The sequence below is a fragment of the Camelina sativa genome, chromosome 8, assembly GCF_030686135.1.
Source record: "Camelina sativa cultivar CO46 ecotype springtype chromosome 8, ASM3068613v1".
NCBI lineage: Eukaryota > Viridiplantae > Streptophyta > Magnoliopsida > Brassicales > Brassicaceae > Camelina > Camelina sativa.
Window position 1 is genome coordinate 5,194,290 of NC_141887.1, and position 22,943 is coordinate 5,217,232.

The 22,943-nt window shown below is 37.8% G+C and overlaps 7 protein-coding genes and 1 pseudogene across 21 annotated transcripts; all 8 read right to left on the bottom strand.

Moving 5' to 3' along the window:
* Window positions 1–263: 263 nt before the first annotated feature.
* On the bottom strand, window positions 264–1,409 carry LOC147939708 (putative F-box/kelch-repeat protein At3g46050; annotated as a pseudogene).
* Window positions 1,410–3,223: 1,814 nt separating this feature from the next.
* Window positions 3,224–9,802, bottom strand: LOC147939709 (chaperonin-like RbcX protein 2, chloroplastic). 2 transcript variants are annotated; one of them, XM_087463150.1, is made up of 5 exons: window positions 9,152–9,701; window positions 8,973–9,064; window positions 8,779–8,836; window positions 8,299–8,364; window positions 7,870–8,194 (listed from the first exon to the last, which is right to left on the bottom strand). In XM_087463150.1, the coding sequence occupies exons 1-5, from the start codon at window positions 9,434–9,436 to the stop codon at window positions 8,078–8,080; spliced, it is 618 nt and encodes a 205-aa protein (XP_087319276.1). In that variant the 5' UTR covers window positions 9,437–9,701; the 3' UTR covers window positions 7,870–8,077. The 2 variants fall into 2 exon arrangements, 1 of the variants encoding a protein (XP_087319276.1); XR_015564528.1 differs by lacking the exons at window positions 7,870–8,194; window positions 8,299–8,364 and adding an exon at window positions 3,224–3,407 and having other exon boundaries at window positions 8,613–8,836; window positions 9,152–9,802.
* On the bottom strand, window positions 4,471–7,794 carry LOC109124530 (uncharacterized). The gene is made up of 10 exons (XM_010422502.3): window positions 7,423–7,794; window positions 7,232–7,324; window positions 6,829–7,040; window positions 6,521–6,738; window positions 6,270–6,416; window positions 6,070–6,195; window positions 5,456–5,961; window positions 5,298–5,355; window positions 4,825–5,027; window positions 4,471–4,740 (listed from the first exon to the last, which is right to left on the bottom strand). The coding sequence occupies exons 1-7, from the start codon at window positions 7,647–7,649 to the stop codon at window positions 5,905–5,907; spliced, it is 1,080 nt and encodes a 359-aa protein (XP_010420804.1). The 5' UTR covers window positions 7,650–7,794; the 3' UTR covers window positions 4,471–4,740; window positions 4,825–5,027; window positions 5,298–5,355; window positions 5,456–5,904.
* Window positions 9,803–10,304: 502 nt separating the features above from the next.
* Window positions 10,305–11,708, bottom strand: LOC104770359 (uncharacterized protein At5g01610). Of its 2 annotated transcripts, none has more exons than XM_087463159.1 (2): window positions 11,164–11,708; window positions 10,305–10,572 (listed from the first exon to the last, which is right to left on the bottom strand). In XM_087463159.1, exons 1-2 carry the CDS (start codon window positions 11,697–11,699, stop codon window positions 10,551–10,553), a joined length of 558 nt encoding a protein of 185 aa, XP_087319285.1. In that variant the 5' UTR covers window positions 11,700–11,708; the 3' UTR covers window positions 10,305–10,550. The 2 variants fall into 2 exon arrangements, with proteins under 2 accessions (XP_087319285.1, XP_010493067.2); XM_010494765.3 differs by having other exon boundaries at window positions 11,196–11,699.
* Window positions 11,709–11,736: 28 nt separating this feature from the next.
* Window positions 11,737–15,507, bottom strand: LOC104706321 (chaperonin-like RbcX protein 2, chloroplastic). Of its 6 annotated transcripts, XM_087463140.1 has the most exons (8): window positions 14,762–15,507; window positions 14,583–14,674; window positions 14,389–14,446; window positions 13,909–13,974; window positions 13,480–13,804; window positions 13,322–13,366; window positions 12,580–12,631; window positions 11,737–12,315 (listed from the first exon to the last, which is right to left on the bottom strand). In XM_087463140.1, exons 1-5 carry the CDS (start codon window positions 15,044–15,046, stop codon window positions 13,658–13,660), a joined length of 648 nt encoding a protein of 215 aa, XP_087319266.1. In that variant the 5' UTR covers window positions 15,047–15,507; the 3' UTR covers window positions 11,737–12,315; window positions 12,580–12,631; window positions 13,322–13,366; window positions 13,480–13,657. The 6 variants fall into 6 exon arrangements, with proteins under 6 accessions (XP_087319266.1, XP_087319268.1, XP_087319265.1 ...); XM_087463142.1 differs by lacking the exon at window positions 13,322–13,366; XM_087463139.1 differs by lacking the exon at window positions 12,580–12,631.
* Window positions 15,508–15,914: 407 nt separating this feature from the next.
* LOC147939710 (uncharacterized protein At5g01610-like) lies at window positions 15,915–17,318 on the bottom strand. Of its 2 annotated transcripts, none has more exons than XM_087463153.1 (2): window positions 16,774–17,318; window positions 15,915–16,182 (listed from the first exon to the last, which is right to left on the bottom strand). In XM_087463153.1, exons 1-2 carry the CDS (start codon window positions 17,307–17,309, stop codon window positions 16,161–16,163), a joined length of 558 nt encoding a protein of 185 aa, XP_087319279.1. In that variant the 5' UTR covers window positions 17,310–17,318; the 3' UTR covers window positions 15,915–16,160. The 2 variants fall into 2 exon arrangements, with proteins under 2 accessions (XP_087319279.1, XP_087319278.1); XM_087463152.1 differs by having other exon boundaries at window positions 16,806–17,309.
* Window positions 17,319–17,346: 28 nt separating this feature from the next.
* LOC147939711 (chaperonin-like RbcX protein 2, chloroplastic) lies at window positions 17,347–21,117 on the bottom strand. Of its 6 annotated transcripts, XM_087463128.1 has the most exons (8): window positions 20,372–21,117; window positions 20,193–20,284; window positions 19,999–20,056; window positions 19,519–19,584; window positions 19,090–19,414; window positions 18,932–18,976; window positions 18,190–18,241; window positions 17,347–17,925 (listed from the first exon to the last, which is right to left on the bottom strand). In XM_087463128.1, the coding sequence occupies exons 1-5, from the start codon at window positions 20,654–20,656 to the stop codon at window positions 19,268–19,270; spliced, it is 648 nt and encodes a 215-aa protein (XP_087319254.1). In that variant the 5' UTR covers window positions 20,657–21,117; the 3' UTR covers window positions 17,347–17,925; window positions 18,190–18,241; window positions 18,932–18,976; window positions 19,090–19,267. The 6 variants fall into 6 exon arrangements, with proteins under 6 accessions (XP_087319254.1, XP_087319256.1, XP_087319253.1 ...); XM_087463130.1 differs by lacking the exon at window positions 18,932–18,976; XM_087463127.1 differs by lacking the exon at window positions 18,190–18,241.
* A 407-nt stretch (window positions 21,118–21,524) lies between these two features.
* LOC147939712 (uncharacterized protein At5g01610-like) lies at window positions 21,525–22,928 on the bottom strand. 2 transcript variants are annotated; one of them, XM_087463155.1, is made up of 2 exons: window positions 22,384–22,928; window positions 21,525–21,792 (listed from the first exon to the last, which is right to left on the bottom strand). In XM_087463155.1, the coding sequence occupies exons 1-2, from the start codon at window positions 22,917–22,919 to the stop codon at window positions 21,771–21,773; spliced, it is 558 nt and encodes a 185-aa protein (XP_087319281.1). In that variant the 5' UTR covers window positions 22,920–22,928; the 3' UTR covers window positions 21,525–21,770. The 2 variants fall into 2 exon arrangements, with proteins under 2 accessions (XP_087319281.1, XP_087319280.1); XM_087463154.1 differs by having other exon boundaries at window positions 22,416–22,919.
* Window positions 22,929–22,943: the final 15 nt, after the last annotated feature.

Below are 22,943 nucleotides of genomic sequence, written 5' to 3' on the forward strand. Positions count from 1 at the left end.
CAACATCACCATTTGATCCAACAGGTTGCTAATATACACTGCCAAGGAGACTATTGTAGTAGTTATAGAAGAGAGATTTCTTTTGTTATTTGTTATATTCAAAGCGAAAATACACTTGAATCCCTGAGAGCACAAGAGAAAGCTTTCTGACTGAATTGCAAATTTAATTTTGAGGAGATTTGCCAAATTACATATAAATCACAAAAAAAAGACAGTTATATGTGATACAACATAGTTTCTAAAACAAGGATTGAGAAAAATATTCAGAGATAGAAAGAATCAGCAAATAACAAGTTAAGGGGGGGGGGGGGGGGGGGGGGAGTAGATGATGAGGAGTCTGAGGAGAGGACAGCACCAGATCATTCAATGTTCCCCCAAAGCTCCCATACCCCGCCTTCCAAGCTTGGCTCAATGGAAAACTCGGCATACCAAAGCTCCAAAATCTGATCAGGACCCTGAGGCCGGGCTACCCTTGACTACCTTCCAATCCGACTCAAATGGAAAACGCCACGCCGTCAGAACAATGCTTGATCACCTAAAAGCCAATCGTTTCTATTTTCTGGGGGGGGGGGGGCGTTAGACTCTCTTCTTCCGTCGTCTGCGTCTGCCTCAGCCTCAAACATACATTCACTTGTTGAGAAACTAAAGATTTGACCATCCTCATCCACCACGTAAACATGCTTGCTGTCGTCCATCACCACACTTTGTTGGATTTTGAGGGGCATCTTGGGCGTAACCACAGACAGGAACTCCCAAGTTCCGGTTTCGATATCATATACCTCTGCCCAGTTTGAGGAATCAGCAGCGACATCCCAGTTCCAGCACCCTCCAAACACGTATATCTTCTTCTTTGTCTATCAAGCTTTCCGATGCTCCGCTTCGAGCCATCTTCATGGGCGTACTAGCTCGGTTCAATCAAAAAACGTGACTTCCGATGTCGTTTTGCCGTCCATGAGTCCACCGATAACATAGACCCCCCAATCATCCTCCTTCACGAAACAGGATCCTCAGATACATGTGCATATATACGTACATATGATATATGCACCCCGGTGGTGAAGGCAACCCCTCCGAGACCTCAAGATCCTGAGATCATGGGACACTGCGACATCCCGGTGCCTCTTGGAGACCATCGACAAGGCCACGAGATCCAATCAATCTCGACAACAGAGTCAGGCAGCAGTCCACAAACACATCATCTGGCACCGACCATAACCCACACACCTCCGTCTCATTCTTCCTCTTCGTGTCTTCAATCACAATTGATTACATTCTCCTAATCGCACATCTTCCCTTCATTCCTTCAATTGATTACGTTACCGGAAGGAAGGATCAATTTCCTTTCTCGCTCTATGGCTTTCTGTGAGATAGAGAGAGAGAGAGAGGGGATCCAATCCACCACCGCACACACCTCCCAATCTTTTTTTGATTTTTTTTTTTTGTAATTGAACCAAGCGGTTTAGAACGGTTCAATTACAAAATCTAATTTCAAAACCAAAATTAACTATTCCTTTTTCACAACATATAAATTACTTTTTATTTTATTTGTTTGGAGTAGATAAATTTGAGAACCTCTTTTTTTTTTTTTTGATTTGAAGTGTCCATTGATTTCTTTTCACCAATATATTATATCAATATTTTTAGGTTAATTTAATACTTTTAATAAAATTTTGTTTGTATATTTATTTTGTATTTTATCTTAGACTAGATTTTTTTTTGTCATTATTTCTTAAATATATTAATTTACATATTAAATATATTTCATTTCATTTTATTAGACGTATTTTTATATCATATAACATATTAACGATAATAATAATATGAATACCAAAAGAATTATTGTAGTCATTAGTAAAAAAGTGTATGAATTATTGCAGTCATTAACTTTAATTTTAATGTTCTTAGTTATTTAAAAATATATCCCTTCTAAAATGGATTAACAATTTCTAAATTTTTAAATAAGATTAATCCTAACATATATTTTTAAAATTAGGATTATATTTTTTGGTAACAATATATGTAAATAGCTTTGAATTAAATAAATATTTTGAACGCACTTTTAGTACACTTTGCTATTGTTCAACTAGAAAAAGTCTTAGAGCACAAAAGAATGAGCATGGAAGCTAGAAGTGTTATACAAGGCGGTTCTATGAAATCTGGTGTTCCTCACAATCTTAAATAATATATATATATATATATATATATATTAGTGATTCAAATTAAATAAAATGGTTATTTACCTAAAAATACACTTTATCAAAAATGTTTGCGAAAAAACGCATTTATATTTGATGGTGGACTTTTTGACATTTTGGAATGTCTTTTTTACTAACTTATCCTTAGTTGGGATACATATTCTTCACATTAGCATCCATTTTTATTTTTGGAATAAATTTGAACTTTGAAGGTTTGAGAGTGAAAACTAACTTAGAATCAATGTATTTATAAGATATTTGAGTTGCGCGGTTGGGGGGAATATGCTTAGAAAATCCGAATATGTCTAATCAGTTATCACAAAATCCGATTTCAAAGATTTCCGAATAAACTCTAAAAAACAATTGTGTGATTTCCTAATTTTCTGATCACTCAAATATAATGCTAAGAACTACTATGGATAGTTATTAAATATAGAATAAGAATTTGGTATAAATGGATTTATTGTATTATTGGTAATATATTATCAAGTTACTAGATTTTAACTTAATTATTCCATATATTAGTTATGATCTTATGGTAGTTAAGCTTTTTAGGGATACCAAATTGTTTATTTCCTCATCTAACAGATTTTTTTTCAATAACCACAAAAATCAGAATTAATTAATAGATACTTTCTTTAAATTGATTTAATTAGGATTTTTATAGATTTTCTTAAATTGATTAAATTCATTTTTAAAAAGTAAATTGATTTTCTAACAATTTAAATTTAATAACCTGATTATTCTAGAACTAATTTGAACGATTTCCTAAAATATACTAAAAATGTTATTTAAAAAAAATATATATATATATATATATATATATATATATATGTAGAAAATTAGGTCATTTTGGTAATATCGATATTTGATAATTGATATGATTATTATTTTATTTTATTTTAGTATAGATGAGAGATTTGTTATTTTGTTAGTTAAGATTTGACAGAGAAGTTAGGAGAAAATTAACAAATTTAATTAGAAATGAAAGGCCATTGACTTCTCCTTCTCCATCCACCATAACAAGATTGCGTTTACCACCATATCGGCTGGTATTTTGTTATATATGTATATATCAAGCTCTAAACAAGGAGGAATCAAACATTGTTAATATCACAACACATTGTGAATATGATAAGAACAAACCTATGGAACTGCTGTCTTGTTCCAAGTCACCAAACCAAAGACAAGTCTTATAAACTTCAGCCCTCACTAACTGCTAACTAACAAACTCACCACAGCTACAATCTGATACTTATATACTAGATACCTATAGGTAAAGTTTGAGCAGATGAATTTCTTCAACTAGACCCAATGCATCTTAGCTTATCAGACAATCTTGGTTCTTCAGAGATATAAACTAAACTTTTTGCCTTGCCGAGGGCACGGAGGAAACGTTTGCCATCGGTTGGTCTGTTCGATATGATAGGACTGTCGTACAACAAAGGAGAAACATAATTACGACCACAAGGCAAATATGATCGGAGTAAAGTGTTTCTGTTAAATCTAAATCCTACACAGAACCTCATCATATGGGAGATTTATACACTACACACCAAATGATGATTGTATATCAATTGGAAACCAATTATGAATTCTTTTGTATATAACAAATGAAAATGATTGTTATTATGTTTCTCATGCGGAGCTTGTTACTCCCATCAATATCTCTATGCATAATACAATCACAGTTTTGTCACTTGTAGGAAGTCTAACCTTTGACAGTTCATGCACAACTCTGTGAGTGTTCAATTCGTGTGGGTTCACAAGATGTGTTTCTGTACAGAACTAAAGATATATATATATACAAAAATGTAGAAAGATCAAACGTCTGGACTATAAGTGTCAATTGGGCTGTCCACTGTCCAATGGGTGTGTCTACATGGGCGTTTCTATATATGGGCTATATTTGGACGGGCTATAATGGACAGTGGTCCATTTGGACAATGGTCCAAAATATGCCCATGTCCATTTGGACATGCCCATTGGACAATGTTTTTTATTTTTGTTGTTTTTACTATAAAAACTAAGCTTTATTTTTGTTGTTTTTTCTTATAAAATCTGGATTTTATTTGGTTGTTTTATCTTATAAAATCTGGATTTTATTTGGTTGTTTTCTTTTATAAAATCTGAATTTTATTTGGTTATTTTCTCTTATAAAATCTGAATTTTATTTGATTGTTTTCTCTTATAAAATCTGAATTTTATTTGATTGTTTTCTCTTATAAAATCTGACAATAACACAAGAAATGCAAAGTATGAAAACAAATCAGAGTTTTGATCAAAAATTGGGAAGAGAAGAATTAAATCAGATCTTAATTTCTCCTGTTATACATAAACGGTAAGAAACATAAACAAAACCAAGGGAAAAAAAAAAAAAAAACTTCGCTGTTTTTAAAAGATAACATTATTCTTCTTTTCTCGTCTTTGGTCTTAGAGGCTTCACAGGAACTAAATAGCTCAGCAGAAGCACAGCGATAGGTATAACTGTTCCAATGTAATATACACTCTTGAAGGCAATGATTGTTTCGTGTAAGCTTAAAACCTGAAAGAAAGTTACACACAAAAGAATGAGAGAACTGTTGCAAGATACGCCAAAAAAAATGAGGGAAGAGTTTTGTTTGGTTACCATGAATCCGACTGATGAGTAATTGAGAACCACTACTGTGTAGAGGAAATTACACTGCCACAATAGTCCCTTCTTCCTCAACAAACTCAAACTCATCACCAAGTTCTTCAAAACCCCGAACCCAATTCCTTGCACAAATGAGAGCTTGCACATTGGAGGGTAATAAGCAACTCCTATATTTGTTAAGTACTCGACTCCCTATGCTAAAGGCGGATTCAGAAGCCACAGTTGTAAGAGGTATACTAAGAACATCACAAGCCATTAAGGCTAACTCCTTAAAACGATCTGAATTGTCTTTCCAATATGAGAGCAGATTCAAATTTTTAAACTGAACCATATCAAATTTTTAAACTGAACCATATTCAAATTTTTAAACTGAACCATACCAAAATCAATAAAACAAAATCAACAAACCAAAATCAACAAACCAAAATCAACAATAAAACAAAATCAACAAACCAAAATCAACTGACCGTATTATAAGAGGTACTTGGAGTTGGAGATCTCACGGCGATTCTTCTCTGATATGATCTGCAAATTCGAGAAACAAGGGTCAGTTTGCTTTATACTCAGCATTTGGAATCAATATTGGATTAAGGTAACGAGTGATTTAGAGAGCAGAGATGCCTACCATGGTTGCGAATTGCGATGAGATTGACAAAGAAGAGAGTATCTATGAATCGATTGTTAGAAGTTCTAACTTAGAACTTAGAACACCGATTGAAGAAGGAACCGAGCTTCAAGCCTCAAGCGGAACAAACCCAGGAACCCTTCAATCACGAATTGAGATGAAGATGAAGAGAGAGCGATTCAAAGAGAGAGCGATTCGAAGATGAGACGAGAAATTAAAAATCTGTTTTCCCCAAATTTAAAAACCCTAGAATTTTATAAATTTGGGCACGACCAATGTCCATCTGGTCAGAGCCCATTTGGTTTGCGGACAAAATCTATCATTGCCCATATAGACCAATTTTTTATTGGTACAGACCAAAACCCGCCCGTTTGTATTTGGACTGGACAAGCCCACGGGCGGCCCGCCCAATTGACAGTTCTAGTCTGGACCGATGATGTATTGGACTTTTAATGTCTCGCAACGAATGATTCAATAAGTGGGTTCACCACCTCCGGTTTCTCGTCCTGCAAAGTTTACAGAAACATAATAATAAGAAGAAAACAAAGGTAGGATACTTGCTGCCTTTCCATCTTAAGAGGGAAGCAGAGAGAGAGAGAGAGAGGGAGAGAGACCTGAGGACAGTGGCCGGCTTCAGGAAGAACAACGAAATCTTCAACTGCGTCAAAGTTGCTATATGCACGTCCAAGTTCAATTGGCTCCCATGGATCTTTCTCTCCCCATGCAATTAGAACCGGGCACTGCAACAGCTAAAGAATTTTAGACTACATCTTTAGTTTTACCCTATGGTGAAGAAGAAGACCGAGTAACGAACCTTGACCAGTGGGAGTAAATCCTCTGGAAGCGGTCCACCGGAATAACAGATGAACTCAAGGAAGACATCAACTGCACCAGGCTCAAGCCCTGGACGTAGTATTGCCTCAACTAGTTCATCAGTCACTTGCGAGCTATCATGGTAACACTAATTCCAAATTCACAAAAACAAAACAAAACTTTCTAAAGCACAAATACAACAAAACATAAAATCATTCTTTGTGTGTTTCTTCAGATGCAAACCATCAATACCTGGCAAAGAATGCTTTTAACTGTCTCTGGTTTAGCAATGCTCTTGAAAAACAATTTTCCAATCGGAGTACTCCTAAGTAAATTCTGGAATGATTTGATGAAAGGTCTTCCAATCAATGGTTGTTTCTTGATATGAAGCATGCGGAGTGATATGTTAATAAGCATAAGCCCTCTGCATATCTCTGGCTTACTTACTGCTGCCTGAAGACCAACAAGTCCTAATTGAAAACCAACCTCTTTGTCATTTACTAAACCAAAAACAAAAAACTTAAAAGCTGAAGGATTTGCAACTTTAATCAAAGCTCTACCTCCGATAGAGTTGCATATAAAGAAGGCTTCATCTTTGACCACATCAAGACAGAAATCATTGAGTTGCTCACCCCATGTCTCAAAAGTGTAGAATGGTTCTCCACCAAACTCACGAGGATTCGGTTTATCGGAGTATCCATATCCAATAAGATCGATAGAGTACACCCTATGTGTTTTCCCAAGAATAGGTGTGTTCTTCCTCCAATGATCACTGATAACAGAACAAACAAACATATGAGGAAAAATGTTAAACTACGGTTCTCAATTCCCTGAACAAGTATCCAAAACCTCAGTTAAATAAAAGGCCTTTCAAGACTTGAGAAATCAATAATATATGTTAATGATACCAATCAGCAAATTAAGGTTGTGGTAATGAAAAGCTAAATGGGAAATGAGTAAGACCTGTTAGCACCGAAACCATGAACCAAGACCAAGGCAGGGCCACTGGTTCCAGCACATTGATATCTTATCGAGTAACCTTTCCACTTCCATGTCCTAGAAATGGATATTTTAATCAGAAACCCAAAAAGTTCAATCCAATTAGTCAGATACAGGTTTATGCAGCAGGGACAACATAGGAAAGGTGATTTTACAAGGTTTGAACTTGTAGCTCTTCAGAAGAAGCTTCGTCCGTGACCGAAGAACATGAGACGAACCCAATTCCTCTGAGAGTTGAAGATCTTACGATACTCGTCGAATTCGATTGTCGGAGAAAATGGGTATCGGTGAAACTGATAAAAGAGGAGTTCTTGACACGGAACAGCGACGGCGATTTGAAGTTGGTGAGTGGTAGAGCTGCAAAAGTACTAGTCTTCGCCATTAATTTTACGGCGAGGTTTCGTACTGAGTTGAGAGAAGACAGTATATGCAATAATATCTTTTGCCTAAAACCGTTTTGGAGTTGTTACGAAGACAAGTGTTCCCATTTGGACCAACCGTAATTTTCCTTAATCATGTCCATGTCCACGTCTTTGCAATTAGCATAAGTCTTACTTTAACGCTAATGGGAGAGGTGTGAGCGTAAGAGGATGACTGAGAAAGAATCCGAACACAAGAAGGGGGTATATTGTTTTTGCCCATAATATTCATATTGTACATGCCAAAGAATAGACATTTTCATATACACAATGCTCTTTGACTATTACAATAATATGTAAATCAAACTAAGAAAACTCAAAAGTCCTAAAAGCTGAGAAGCGGTTTGACAAAGTTACTGCTGCTGTGGTGTGCCGTGTGCACAACCTTCTTTCAGCCAATTACCTCTGAGTCATCAGAAGGCCAAATCACTGTCTCCATCAAGCGTTCACGCATCAACGCCAAGTTCTCATCCGATATATCTTGGTATATCTTCCCATGGTCGCATTTCTACACGGCAACAAACTATACAACATTAAAATTTTGGTCTTTGCTGGTTCCCATGGTATGAAATAAACAGAACTGGAGCGAGATTTAGCAGGCGATTTTTTTACCTTGATCCACTTGCCATACAAGTGGAGACGCGTAATCATCACTCTTTCTGCAAGCTCCTGATTCTCCTACAATTAGTTGAGACAAAAAGAAAAAATTCAATGTCTGTGCTTATGCTCTCAAATAAGACACAAACGTACTCCTCCTTCTCCCCAAGTTATAATCTTTCATATCAAGCTCTATATATACAAGGAAGAATCAACCATTCTTAATATCACAACACAATGTGAATATGATAAAAACAAACCTATGGAACTGCTGTTCTTGTTACAATTCACCAAAACCAAAGACAAGTCTTATAAACTTCAGCCCTCACTAACTGCTAACTAACAAACTCACCACAGCTACAATCTGCTAGTTATATACTAGATACCTATAGGTAAAGTTTGAGCAGATGAACTTCTTCAACTAGACCCAATGCATCTTAGCTTATCAGACAAACAATCCTGGTTCTCGTGAGATATAAACTAAACTTTTTATACCTTGCCGAGGGCACGGAGAAAACGTTTGCCATCGGTTGGTCTGTTCGATATGATATGACTGTCATATAACAAAGAAGAAACATAATTAGGACCACGAGGCAAATATGATCGGAGTAAAGTGTTTCTCTTAAATCCAACCCTACACAGAACCTCATCAAATGGGAGACTTTATACAAACCATAAAATGGACTTACTTATAGAACCAAGTGTATTGGGGAGGATTCATCTCGTAGAGCTGATGAAGAACCGTCCTCACAGCTTTGTATGTGAAATAATTAACAATTTGCTGCAAAAATTGAAAGCGAGCCATAAATAAGCTTATTGCCAAAGGTCAAATCTTTCTCTACAGGGTTTATGCAAAAAAAGTTCTAACCTTTTGAACATCACCGAAGGTATCTTCGTAATTCCCAGCAATGTCCTCATTCACAATCAAGAGCTTTTTGCTCCTTCGATTCGCAATTCTCGATACCCGTTTCGGAGAAAGCCTAAAAACAATGCGTGCGCCAGTAAAAGAGCTTCCTAATTCCAGAGTTCTTGTACTGCCAAGGATCTTCTTCCTCGGAGAGTTCCTGATGTTGTTACCCGCATCTAGACATAAACATGGACTGCTCGACGAGTCCATCACCGATGAGCCAACGACAAACCAAGCACCCACCATTACTCTGAACAGCAAGATCAAGACTTTTTTCACACCAGAATCAACAAACAGTTTTTGGTAAGATTCCTTTGGATCGGTTTGTAAGAATCAGTGGGAAAGGAATATGGAAGATAAATATATATAAAAAAAAAAATCCTGCTTTGTAATAACAAAACAGAGAACACGAATTGGGTCTGTAAGATGGAAATTGCCCGTTGAATCTTAGCCAGTCAAAATCAGAGAGTTGTGATATTTATTTATTAAATTTTTAATTTGCTAGCAGCAAGCAAAGGCAAAGACAAACTAGAAAAGCAAACCGGGTTGGCTTTCGGGTTTACGTGGACGCCTCTGTAGAATAAGGTGTATATTTTCTTGTCGTCTTGTAACCTGTAACTTGGAAAAACACATGGGAGAATTGCAGATTCACGAGAAAGTCTTCAGATTTACGAGTTCGAGCATTGGTCTAAAATGATTATGAATCTAACGCACAATCAAAGTCCGGTACTTTTTGGTTACCAATGGAGAAAAGAAGTTTCTGTAAGACTTTTGACCATCTTGTTGGCATGCATACGGAACTTTACCACTAGCCCAACCACCTTGTTGGCATGCATACTGAACTTTACCACTAGCCCAACCACCAAGACTTGTGCTTGATACTTTTCCTTCATCACAGACACTACAATCCTCGTGGACACCAAGGATGATTAATCGATGGTTTCATACTGGAACGTGTTCTTAGTATAGTCTGTACAGAATCAAAGATTTCAATCAAATCACTGTCTAGTGATTCTATTTGAGATAATATATTGGCTCAACTCAAAGAATGCATCTTCCATTTACTAGTAGTGGGGAGCTAGAACGGGCACAGTTTCACCATGGTGGTGAGGAATGGACTCGGAGACATTTAGTCATGTATAGATAACAACATTTTCGTGGAACCCAGTTTTAACAAGACTTACATAGTGGATAATATTAAACACTTCATACCAAGTCTTATAAAGAAGACTTGTCTAGTTATTGTATGTATATGTACAAACTTGACTTGAGACTCAATTCCATTTGCGTGTTGTCCCAGACTCGGTGGTTGCAAAGACAAAGAGTGTTTACTCGGTGATTAACATTTCCCCTTCATCCATCATTCCTTGAAGCTTCCCTCTCTGAGAAAAAAAACAAAAACTACTGTTATTATAGGTATCACCAAATTCCTACAATCCAGCCTGAAATCACTTATGGGAGTTGGCTGGATTAAAAGGATCTAAGGAAATAACCATTCCAGAAACCAGACAGCATCTCACATTTATAAACAAACAGCAACTCAAATTTATCAGCTACCTGTAAAGCTATCAACATTCAATACAAACTAACAAGAGAACAAAAGTAACAACTCAAAACGATCTACAACCCCGAAAACAGCAATGTGAAAGCATGGTTTAATGTTCCTTCTCTCAAATCTTAACTAGATCATTTTCAAACCCCATATCAAGTTTAGCCCTTTTGTGTTTGTATTCCAGGAAAGCTACCATGTTGTTCCTCAATAAATGTGTAAACTACATTAACCCATAGATCCACGCCCCTAAAGATATGAAGAAACAGGCTACAAATCCAAATATTGAACCCAGGAACTCAAAGATTCCAGAATATATTAGTATCTCAGACAGAACCCTTTTCCTAAAAATCTTCTAGAACCCTAAAACCCAGAAATTTTTTTCAATTATATATCATCCAAATCCAAATGAACGAAACCTAACTCCAACCGTACGCAAAAATCGTAATCTTTAACCTCGAGAAAACTCTTCCAGGAATCACCACAAGAGGAGGCAGAGACACCATTATCGTGACACGAGCGCACAGTCTTAAACTGGTCAATATCAAGCTTCTTGTTGATAAACCCAACTTTGAAGTAGATGGAATCAGAAGGCGGGAGATCAACCTTGATCTCATCAACATCGAGCCAAATAAAGAACCTCCTCACCTCAATACCCTTGAGCTCAGTGATCGAGCCGTAACCGATACGCCCAGATATGGTCTTATCGTAGCGAACGAGGTAGTCAAATTCGATTTCGCAGGAATCTGGCAAGTGGACAACGAATCGGCCATCGTCGGAGAGGGTGAAGTTGGTGACGTTGTCTGGTAAGAGACCGCTTGGGAGACCGTACTTTGGGAGGAGCTCGTAAACGGTGGAAATTGAATCCGGGTCGGGTTCGTTGAGGGAATGGGTTATTGGAGTAAAGAGGGTGAGAGAGAAGAAGAAGAAGATTGAGATGAAGATACGGTAAAGGGCCATACTTTGTTGGAGGATAGAGAGAGATCAGAAGAAGAAGAAGTTGAACGGTCAGTAACCTCCTTAAGACATATACCAGCTGAGTCGAGATAGGCAAATTCATAGAACAGGAAGGTCAATTCACCGATGGAAAATGCAATTACAAAGCTAATATAACTGTGCAACTGGATTCCATCCTTCCAATACGGAGCAACTTTTGGAAACCAAACTAGGCCAAGGATCGCATAAGCCAATAGCATGAAGGCGTACAACTTCATCAAAGGAGCCTTCTCTCCCTGTAAATAGCCACCTCTGTTCTTCCAAACTGTTCTTCCTTTAATTGTGGTGCCATCCAGTTCGGGATCACATGTTATGAAGTAAACAATGTACCATCCAGTCTTCTTAATGATCACAGCTTCCGGAGACATCTTTACTTCTCATAACTTCTCCAAGATTGCAGGAACCAGCATCTGCAAGTTTTGGCGTACAGCACATGTCCTCAGTTTTGAAAAAAGAACCACCAACTCTATCTTGCTGCTTCCCTTCACACACTATCGCTTCAACCAATCCCGCAGTAGCCTGAGTAGAATTCTGCTTGCTAGCAGATTCCTTGCTTCTTACAAAAGTGATATTATCAAACCTACAAAAATAAAACCGGAATTAAGGACCATAAAGATACACAAAAAGCCTTCATCTACAAATGAACAAGTAAATCCCTAAGAAGCAGTAATACAAAATCTTCATAAAAACCTTGAAATTTCCTTGGAAACGCTGTACCAAACTCATACAGTATCAAAGAAGCAGTAATACAAATCTATAAGCTCATATACACCAAAAGTGCAAAATCCAATACTGAAGAAACCAAATTCCTTAACCAACTACAACTCGAAAAGTATTCACATACACAGAGATCTTGCCCTGAGTGGCAGATGGAGGAAAAGTTTGTAGATTTGATTCTGCAAAAACAATGCATCTCTCAATCACAACTTAACATGAACATAACCAATGTCAAACCAAAACTTAAAAGATCAAACTACATTAGCAATAACAAGTCTTCCTCTTTCTCCATAAACAAGATTCTCGTATCTTCTCAAACAAAATAAAGTTATCATCCTAGACACAAACATAACCTACAGCTAACAATAGAGAATGTAATCCAAAACAAGAGCACAAGAGCTTCTAAAATTCAAATTGGTCTTTTAGAACATCATTTATAAAATCAATCTCCTCAAACAAATTGTTTCCATCCTGAAGACAAGCACAACCTGGATAAGAGCTACAGAGCTTCTAAAAGCATCCATGAATCAATCTTCTCAATCAAATTTGTTTCATCCTATATTACATAAGCATAACCTAGAACTAACAGAATCTGAAATAAGAGGTCAAGAGCTTCTTCTAAATTCTGAAAATTTTGAATTTTGGAACATCAATTCACGAATCAATCTCCTCAAACGAAACAATTCCATCCTCAACACAAGCAAAACCCAGAAAAATTTGAGAAACAAAATCTTAAACCAGAGCTTGAGAGCAGAGCTACGGTGAAAAGGAGTGGCTCCCAGGGCTATGTGATAGCACCCAAAATACGACGGCCTGATCAAGAGAGCTTAGAAGCGAATCAGAAACTAGAAGTTCTCAAGTGTTGTTACCTTAGTGCCACGTTGACAGACAATGATGGCGCCAGGTTTAGCAAACTAGAGTATCAATTGAAGCAAGATGTATATGAATCGCAATGAGAGACGACCCAGGAAACAAAAAGCAAGTAAATTTAGGGTTAAGTGCGGAGAAGGAAGTGAAAAAGATGTACCTTTTTGCAGTAGAATCGATCGATGATGAACAAATTTAGGGTTAAGTGCGGAACGGCTTCGTGAAATCGTCGAAGATGTGTATCGCGTTTGCCGTCGCCGTCGAGAGAAAAGAAAGAAGGAAGAAATTTTGTTTCTCGAAATTTTTTTCTTTTAACCCTAGAGAAATTCTACACCCAATCAGAATAGAACACGTGGCGAAGTCGATGGACGAAAAACGTCCCAAAATAAGAAGCGTTTCTTCGATATTGTCTCCATCAAGCGTTCACGCATCAACGCCAAGTTCTCATCCGATATATCTTGGTATATCTTCCCATGGTCGCATTTCTACACGGCAACAAACTATACAACATTAAAATTTTGGTCTTTGCTGGTTCCCATGGTATGAAATAAACAGAACTGGAGCGAGATTTAGCAGGCGATTTTTTTACCTTGATCCACTTGCCATACAAGTGGAGACGCGTAATCATCACTCTTTCTGCAAGCTCCTGATTCTCCTACAATTAGTTGAGACAAAAAGAAAAAATTCAATGTCTGTGCTTATGCTCTCAAATAAGACACAAACGTACTCCTCCTTCTCCCCAAGTTATAATCTTTCATATCAAGCTCTATATATACAAGGAAGAATCAACCATTCTTAATATCACAACACAATGTGAATATGATAAAAACAAACCTATGGAACTGCTGTTCTTGTTACAATTCACCAAAACCAAAGACAAGTCTTATAAACTTCAGCCCTCACTAACTGCTAACTAACAAACTCACCACAGCTACAATCTGCTAGTTATATACTAGATACCTATAGGTAAAGTTTGAGCAGATGAACTTCTTCAACTAGACCCAATGCATCTTAGCTTATCAGACAAACAATCCTGGTTCTCGTGAGATATAAACTAAACTTTTTATACCTTGCCGAGGGCACGGAGAAAACGTTTGCCATCGGTTGGTCTGTTCGATATGATATGACTGTCATATAACAAAGAAGAAACATAATTAGGACCACGAGGCAAATATGATCGGAGTAAAGTGTTTCTCTTAAATCCAACCCTACACAGAACCTCATCAAATGGGAGACTTTATACAAACCATAAAATGGACTTACTTATAGAACCAAGTGTATTGGGGAGGATTCATCTCGTAGAGCTGATGAAGAACCGTCCTCACAGCTTTGTATGTGAAATAATTAACAATTTGCTGCAAAAATTGAAAGCGAGCCATAAATAAGCTTATTGCCAAAGGTCAAATCTTTCTCTACAGGGTTTATGCAAAAAAAGTTCTAACCTTTTGAACATCACCGAAGGTATCTTCGTAATTCCCAGCAATGTCCTCATTCACAATCAAGAGCTTTTTGCTCCTTCGATTCGCAATTCTCGATACCCGTTTCGGAGAAAGCCTAAAAACAATGCGTGCGCCAGTAAAAGAGCTTCCTAATTCCAGAGTTCTTGTACTGCCAAGGATCTTCTTCCTCGGAGAGTTCCTGATGTTGTTACCCGCATCTAGACATAAACATGGACTGCTCGACGAGTCCATCACCGATGAGCCAACGACAAACCAAGCACCCACCATTACTCTGAACAGCAAGATCAAGACTTTTTTCACACCAGAATCAACAAACAGTTTTTGGTAAGATTCCTTTGGATCGGTTTGTAAGAATCAGTGGGAAAGGAATATGGAAGATAAATATATATAAAAAAAAAAATCCTGCTTTGTAATAACAAAACAGAGAACACGAATTGGGTCTGTAAGATGGAAATTGCCCGTTGAATCTTAGCCAGTCAAAATCAGAGAGTTGTGATATTTATTTATTAAATTTTTAATTTGCTAGCAGCAAGCAAAGGCAAAGACAAACTAGAAAAGCAAACCGGGTTGGCTTTCGGGTTTACGTGGACGCCTCTGTAGAATAAGGTGTATATTTTCTTGTCGTCTTGTAACCTGTAACTTGGAAAAACACATGGGAGAATTGCAGATTCACGAGAAAGTCTTCAGATTTACGAGTTCGAGCATTGGTCTAAAATGATTATGAATCTAACGCACAATCAAAGTCCGGTACTTTTTGGTTACCAATGGAGAAAAGAAGTTTCTGTAAGACTTTTGACCATCTTGTTGGCATGCATACGGAACTTTACCACTAGCCCAACCACCTTGTTGGCATGCATACTGAACTTTACCACTAGCCCAACCACCAAGACTTGTGCTTGATACTTTTCCTTCATCACAGACACTACAATCCTCGTGGACACCAAGGATGATTAATCGATGGTTTCATACTGGAACGTGTTCTTAGTATAGTCTGTACAGAATCAAAGATTTCAATCAAATCACTGTCTAGTGATTCTATTTGAGATAATATATTGGCTCAACTCAAAGAATGCATCTTCCATTTACTAGTAGTGGGGAGCTAGAACGGGCACAGTTTCACCATGGTGGTGAGGAATGGACTCGGAGACATTTAGTCATGTATAGATAACAACATTTTCGTGGAACCCAGTTTTAACAAGACTTACATAGTGGATAATATTAAACACTTCATACCAAGTCTTATAAAGAAGACTTGTCTAGTTATTGTATGTATATGTACAAACTTGACTTGAGACTCAATTCCATTTGCGTGTTGTCCCAGACTCGGTGGTTGCAAAGACAAAGAGTGTTTACTCGGTGATTAACATTTCCCCTTCATCCATCATTCCTTGAAGCTTCCCTCTCTGAGAAAAAAAACAAAAACTACTGTTATTATAGGTATCACCAAATTCCTACAATCCAGCCTGAAATCACTTATGGGAGTTGGCTGGATTAAAAGGATCTAAGGAAATAACCATTCCAGAAACCAGACAGCATCTCACATTTATAAACAAACAGCAACTCAAATTTATCAGCTACCTGTAAAGCTATCAACATTCAATACAAACTAACAAGAGAACAAAAGTAACAACTCAAAACGATCTACAACCCCGAAAACAGCAATGTGAAAGCATGGTTTAATGTTCCTTCTCTCAAATCTTAACTAGATCATTTTCAAACCCCATATCAAGTTTAGCCCTTTTGTGTTTGTATTCCAGGAAAGCTACCATGTTGTTCCTCAATAAATGTGTAAACTACATTAACCCATAGATCCACGCCCCTAAAGATATGAAGAAACAGGCTACAAATCCAAATATTGAACCCAGGAACTCAAAGATTCCAGAATATATTAGTATCTCAGACAGAACCCTTTTCCTAAAAATCTTCTAGAACCCTAAAACCCAGAAATTTTTTTCAATTATATATCATCCAAATCCAAATGAACGAAACCTAACTCCAACCGTACGCAAAAATCGTAATCTTTAACCTCGAGAAAACTCTTCCAGGAATCACCACAAGAGGAGGCAGAGACACCATTATCGTGACACGAGCGCACAGTCTTAAACTGGTCAATATCAAGCTTCTTGTTGATAAACCCAACTTTGAAGTAGATGGAATCAGAAGGCGGGAGATCAACCTTGATCTCATCAACATCGAGCCAAATAAAGAACCTCCTCACCTCAATACCCTTGAGCTCAGTGATCGAGCCGTAACCGATACGCCCAGATATGGTCTTATCGTAGCGAACGAGGTAGTCAAATTCGATTTCGCAGGAATCTGGCAAGTGGACAACGAATCGGCCATCGTCGGAGAGGGTGAAGTTGGTGACGTTGTCTGGTAAGAGACCGCTTGGGAGACCGTACTTTGGGAGGAGCTCGTAAACGGTGGAAATTGAATCCGGGTCGGGTTCGTTGAGGGAATGGGTTATTGGAGTAAAGAGGGTGAGAGAGAAGAAGAAGAAGATTGAGATGAAGATACGGTAAAGGGCCATACTTTGTTGGAGGATAGAGAGAGATCAGAAGAAGAAGAAGTTGAACGGTCAGTAACCTCCTTAAGACATATACCAGCTGAGTCGAGATAGGCAAATTCATAGAACAGGAAGGTCAATTCACCGATGGAAAATGCAATTACAAAGCTAATATAACTGTGCAACTGGATTCCATCCTTCCAATACGGAGCAACTTTTGGAAACCAAACTAGGCCAAGGATCGCATAAGCCAATAGCATGAAGGCGTACAACTTCATCAAAGGAGCCTTCTCTCCCTGTAAATAGCCACCTCTGTTCTTCCAAACTGTTCTTCCTTTAATTGTGGTGCCATCCAGTTCGGGATCACATGTTATGAAGTAAACAATGTACCATCCAGTCTTCTTAATGATCACAGCTTCCGGAGACATCTTTACTTCTCATAACTTCTCCAAGATTGCAGGAACCAGCATCTGCAAGTTTTGGCGTACAGCACATGTCCTCAGTTTTGAAAAAAGAACCACCAACTCTATCTTGCTGCTTCCCTTCACACACTATCGCTTCAACCAATCCCGCAGTAGCCTGAGTAGAATTCTGCTTGCTAGCAGATTCCTTGCTTCTTACAAAAGTGATATTATCAAACCTACAAAAATAAAACCGGAATTAAGGACCATAAAGATACACAAAAAGCCTTCATCTACAAATGAACAAGTAAATCCCTAAGAAGCAGTAATACAAAATCTTCATAAAAACCTTGAAATTTCCTTGGAAACGCTGTACCAAACTCATACAGTATCAAAGAAGCAGTAATACAAATCTATAAGCTCATATACACCAAAAGTGCAAAATCCAATACTGAAGAAACCAAATTCCTTAACCAACTACAACTCGAAAAGTATTCACATACACAGAGATCTTGCCCTGAGTGGCAGATGGAGGAAAAGTTTGTAGATTTGATTCTGCAAAAACAATGCATCTCTCAATCACAACTTAACATGAACATAACCAATGTCAAACCAAAACTTAAAAGATCAAACTACATTAGCAATAACAAGTCTTCCTCTTTCTCCATAAACAAGATTCTCGTATCTTCTCAAACAAAATAAAGTTATCATCCTAGACACAAACATAACCTACAGCTAACAATAGAGAATGTAATCCAAAACAAGAGCACAAGAGCTTCTAAAATTCAAATTGGTCTTTTAGAACATCATTTATAAAATCAATCTCCTCAAACAAATTGTTTCCATCCTGAAGACAAGCACAACCTGGATAAGAGCTACAGAGCTTCTAAAAGCATCCATGAATCAATCTTCTCAATCAAATTTGTTTCATCCTATATTACATAAGCATAACCTAGAACTAACAGAATCTGAAATAAGAGGTCAAGAGCTTCTTCTAAATTCTGAAAATTTTGAATTTTGGAACATCAATTCACGAATCAATCTCCTCAAACGAAACAATTCCATCCTCAACACAAGCAAAACCCAGAAAAATTTGAGAAACAAAATCTTAAACCAGAGCTTGAGAGCAGAGCTACGGTGAAAAGGAGTGGCTCCCAGGGCTATGTGATAGCACCCAAAATACGACGGCCTGATCAAGAGAGCTTAGAAGCGAATCAGAAACTAGAAGTTCTCAAGTGTTGTTACCTTAGTGCCACGTTGACAGACAATGATGGCGCCAGGTTTAGCAAACTAGAGTATCAATTGAAGCAAGATGTATATGAATCGCAATGAGAGACGACCCAGGAAACAAAAAGCAAGTAAATTTAGGGTTAAGTGCGGAGAAGGAAGTGAAAAAGATGTACCTTTTTGCAGTAGAATCGATCGATGATGAACAAATTTAGGGTTAAGTGCGGAACGGCTTCGTGAAATCGTCGAAGATGTGTATCGCGTTTGCCGTCGCCGTCGAGAGAAAAGAAAGAAGGAAGAAATTTTGTTTCTCGAAATTTTTTTCTTTTAACCCTAGAGAAATTCTACACCCAATCAGAATAGAACACGTGGCGAAGTCGATGGACGAAAAACGTCCCAAAATAAGAAGCGTTTCTTCGATATTGTCTCCATCAAGCGTTCACGCATCAACGCCAAGTTCTCATCCGATATATCTTGGTATATCTTCCCATGGTCGCATTTCTACACGGCAACAAACTATACAACATTAAAATTTTGGTCTTTGCTGGTTCCCATGGTATGAAATAAACAGAACTGGAGCGAGATTTAGCAGGCGATTTTTTTACCTTGATCCACTTGCCATACAAGTGGAGACGCGTAATCATCACTCTTTCTGCAAGCTCCTGATTCTCCTACAATTAGTTGAGACAAAAAGAAAAAATTCAATGTCTGTGCTTATGCTCTCAAATAAGACACAAACGTACTCCTCCTTCTCCCCAAGTTATAATCTTTCATATCAAGCTCTATATATACAAGGAAGAATCAACCATTCTTAATATCACAACACAATGTGAATATGATAAAAACAAACCTATGGAACTGCTGTTCTTGTTACAATTCACCAAAACCAAAGACAAGTCTTATAAACTTCAGCCCTCACTAACTGCTAACTAACAAACTCACCACAGCTACAATCTGCTAGTTATATACTAGATACCTATAGGTAAAGTTTGAGCAGATGAACTTCTTCAACTAGACCCAATGCATCTTAGCTTATCAGACAAACAATCCTGGTTCTCGTGAGATATAAACTAAACTTTTTATACCTTGCCGAGGGCACGGAGAAAACGTTTGCCATCGGTTGGTCTGTTCGATATGATATGACTGTCATATAACAAAGAAGAAACATAATTAGGACCACGAGGCAAATATGATCGGAGTAAAGTGTTTCTCTTAAATCCAACCCTACACAGAACCTCATCAAATGGGAGACTTTATACAAACCATAAAATGGACTTACTTATAGAACCAAGTGTATTGGGGAGGATTCATCTCGTAGAGCTGATGAAGAACCGTCCTCACAGCTTTGTATGTGAAATAATTAACAATTTGCTGCAAAAATTGAAAGCGAGCCATAAATAAGCTTATTGCCAAAGGTCAAATCTTTCTCTACAGGGTTTATGCAAAAAAAGTTCTAACCTTTTGAACATCACCGAAGGTATCTTCGTAATTCCCAGCAATGTCCTCATTCACAATCAAGAGCTTTTTGCTCCTTCGATTCGCAATTCTCGATACCCGTTTCGGAGAAAGCCTAAAAACAATGCGTGCGCCAGTAAAAGAGCTTCCTAATTCCAGAGTTCTTGTACTGCCAAGGATCTTCTTCCTCGGAGAGTTCCTGATGTTGTTACCCGCATCTAGACATAAACATGGACTGCTCGACGAGTCCATCACCGATGAGCCAACGACAAACCAAGCACCCACCATTACTCTGAACAGCAAGATCAAGACTTTTTTCACACCAGAATCAACAAACAGTTTTTGGTAAGATTCCTTTGGATCGGTTTGTAAGAATCAGTGGGAAAGGAATATGGAAGATAAATATATATAAAAAAAAAAATCCTGCTTTGTAATAACAAAACAGAGAACACGAATTGGGTCTGTAAGATGGAAATTGCCCGTTGAATCTTAGCCAGTCAAAATCAGAGAGTTGTGATATTTATTTATTAAATTTTTAATTTGCTAGCAGCAAGCAAAGGCAAAGACAAACTAGAAAAGCAAACCGGGTTGGCTTTCGGGTTTACGTGGACGCCTCTGTAGAATAAGGTGTATATTTTCTTGTCGTCTTGTAACCTGTAACTTGGAAAAACACATGGGAGAATTGCAGATTCACGAGAAAGTCTTCAGATTTACGAGTTCGAGCATTGGTCTAAAATGATTATGAATCTAACGCACAATCAAAGTCCGGTACTTTTTGGTTACCAATGGAGAAAAGAAGTTTCTGTAAGACTTTTGACCATCTTGTTGGCATGCATACGGAACTTTACCACTAGCCCAACCACCTTGTTGGCATGCATACTGAACTTTACCACTAGCCCAACCACCAAGACTTGTGCTTGATACTTTTCCTTCATCACAGACACTACAATCCTCGTGGACACCAAGGATGATTAATCGATGGTTTCATACTGGAACGTGTTCTTAGTATAGTCTGTACAGAATCAAAGATTTCAATCAAATCACTGTCTAGTGATTCTATTTGAGATAATATATTGGCTCAACTCAAAGAATGCATCTTCCATTTACTAGTAGTGGGGAGCTAGAACGGGCACAGTTTCACCATGGTGGTGAGGAATGGACTCGGAGACATTTAGTCATGTATAGATAACAACATTTTCGTGGAACCCAGTTTTAACAAGACTTACATAGTGGATAATATTAAACACTTCATACCAAGTCTTATAAAGAAGACTTGTCTAGTTATTGTATGTATATGTACAAACTTGACTTGAGACTCAATTCCATTTGCGTGTTGTCCCAGACTCGGTGGTTGCAAAGACAAAGAGTGTTTACTCGGTGATTAACATTTCCCCTTCATCCATCATTCCTTGAAGCTTCCCTCTCTGAGAAAAAAAACAAAAACTACTGTTATTATAGGTATCACCAAATTCCTACAATCCAGCCTGAAATCACTTATGGGAGTTGGCTGGATTAAAAGGATCTAAGGAAATAACCATTCCAGAAACCAGACAGCATCTCACATTTATAAACAAACAGCAACTCAAATTTATCAGCTACCTGTAAAGCTATCAACATTCAATACAAACTAACAAGAGAACAAAAGTAACAACTCAAAACGATCTACAACCCCGAAAACAGCAATGTGAAAGCATGGTTTAATGTTCCTTCTCTCAAATCTTAACTAGATCATTTTCAAACCCCATATCAAGTTTAGCCCTTTTGTGTTTGTATTCCAGGAAAGCTACCATGTTGTTCCTCAATAAATGTGTAAACTACATTAACCCATAGATCCACGCCCCTAAAGATATGAAGAAACAGGCTACAAATCCAAATATTGAACCCAGGAACTCAAAGATTCCAGAATATATTAGTATCTCAGACAGAACCCTTTTCCTAAAAATCTTCTAGAACCCTAAAACCCAGAAATTTTTTTCAATTATATATCATCCAAATCCAAATGAACGAAACCTAACTCCAACCGTACGCAAAAATCGTAATCTTTAACCTCGAGAAAACTCTTCCAGGAATCACCACAAGAGGAGGCAGAGACACCATTATCGTGACACGAGCGCACAGTCTTAAACTGGTCAATATCAAGCTTCTTGTTGATAAACCCAACTTTGAAGTAGATGGAATCAGAAGGCGGGAGATCAACCTTGATCTCATCAACATCGAGCCAAATAAAGAACCTCCTCACCTCAATACCCTTGAGCTCAGTGATCGAGCCGTAACCGATACGCCCAGATATGGTCTTATCGTAGCGAACGAGGTAGTCAAATTCGATTTCGCAGGAATCTGGCAAGTGGACAACGAATCGGCCATCGTCGGAGAGGGTGAAGTTGGTGACGTTGTCTGGTAAGAGACCGCTTGGGAGACCGTACTTTGGGAGGAGCTCGTAAACGGTGGAAATTGAATCCGGGTCGGGTTCGTTGAGGGAATGGGTTATTGGAGTAAAGAGGGTGAGAGAGAAGAAGAAGAAGATTGAGATGAAGATACGGTAAAGGGCCATACTTTGTTGGAGGATAGAGAGAGA

Bases quoted from the DNA above. Each gene is read 5' to 3' on its own strand.
- LOC147939711 (XM_087463129.1), bottom strand. From the start codon at position 20,656: ATGGTGGGTGCTTGGTTTGTCGTTGGCTCATCGGTGATGGACTCGTCG. The intron at 20,285-20,371 runs GTTAGAACTTTT...CAATTTTTGCAG, and splicing joins CCTTCGGTGATGTTCAAAAG to CAAATTGTTAATTATTTCAC. The intron at 19,585-19,998 runs GTATAAAAAGTT...AACTAATTGTAG, and splicing joins TTCTCCGTGCCCTCGGCAAG to GAGAATCAGGAGCTTGCAGA.
- LOC147939712 (XM_087463155.1), bottom strand. From the start codon at position 22,919: ATGGCCCTTTACCGTATCTTCATCTCAATCTTCTTCTTCTTCTCTCTC. The intron at 21,793-22,383 runs GTTAGGTTTCGT...TTTTTTTCTCAG, and splicing joins GATTTTTGCGTACGGTTGGA to AGAGGGAAGCTTCAAGGAAT.
- LOC104706321 (XM_087463141.1), bottom strand. From the start codon at position 15,046: ATGGTGGGTGCTTGGTTTGTCGTTGGCTCATCGGTGATGGACTCGTCG. The intron at 14,447-14,582 runs GTAAGTCCATTT...GTTATATGACAG, and splicing joins CAATACACTTGGTTCTATAA to TCATATCATATCGAACAGAC. The intron at 13,805-13,908 runs GTAAAAAAATCG...GTTGCCGTGTAG, and splicing joins TGTATGGCAAGTGGATCAAG to AAATGCGACCATGGGAAGAT.
- LOC147939710 (XM_087463153.1), bottom strand. From the start codon at position 17,309: ATGGCCCTTTACCGTATCTTCATCTCAATCTTCTTCTTCTTCTCTCTC. The intron at 16,183-16,773 runs GTTAGGTTTCGT...TTTTTTTCTCAG, and splicing joins GATTTTTGCGTACGGTTGGA to AGAGGGAAGCTTCAAGGAAT.
- LOC109124530 (XM_010422502.3), bottom strand. From the start codon at position 7,649: ATGGCGAAGACTAGTACTTTTGCAGCTCTACCACTCACCAACTTCAAA. The intron at 7,325-7,422 runs GTAAAATCACCT...ATCCATTTCTAG, and splicing joins GAGCTACAAGTTCAAACCTT to GACATGGAAGTGGAAAGGTT. The intron at 7,041-7,231 runs GTCTTACTCATT...TTCTGTTATCAG, and splicing joins CATGGTTTCGGTGCTAACAG to TGATCATTGGAGGAAGAACA.
- LOC147939709 (XM_087463150.1), bottom strand. From the start codon at position 9,436: ATGGTGGGTGCTTGGTTTGTCGTTGGCTCATCGGTGATGGACTCGTCG. The intron at 8,837-8,972 runs GTAAGTCCATTT...GTTATATGACAG, and splicing joins CAATACACTTGGTTCTATAA to TCATATCATATCGAACAGAC. The intron at 8,195-8,298 runs GTAAAAAAATCG...GTTGCCGTGTAG, and splicing joins TGTATGGCAAGTGGATCAAG to AAATGCGACCATGGGAAGAT.
- LOC104770359 (XM_087463159.1), bottom strand. From the start codon at position 11,699: ATGGCCCTTTACCGTATCTTCATCTCAATCTTCTTCTTCTTCTCTCTC. The intron at 10,573-11,163 runs GTTAGGTTTCGT...TTTTTTTCTCAG, and splicing joins GATTTTTGCGTACGGTTGGA to AGAGGGAAGCTTCAAGGAAT.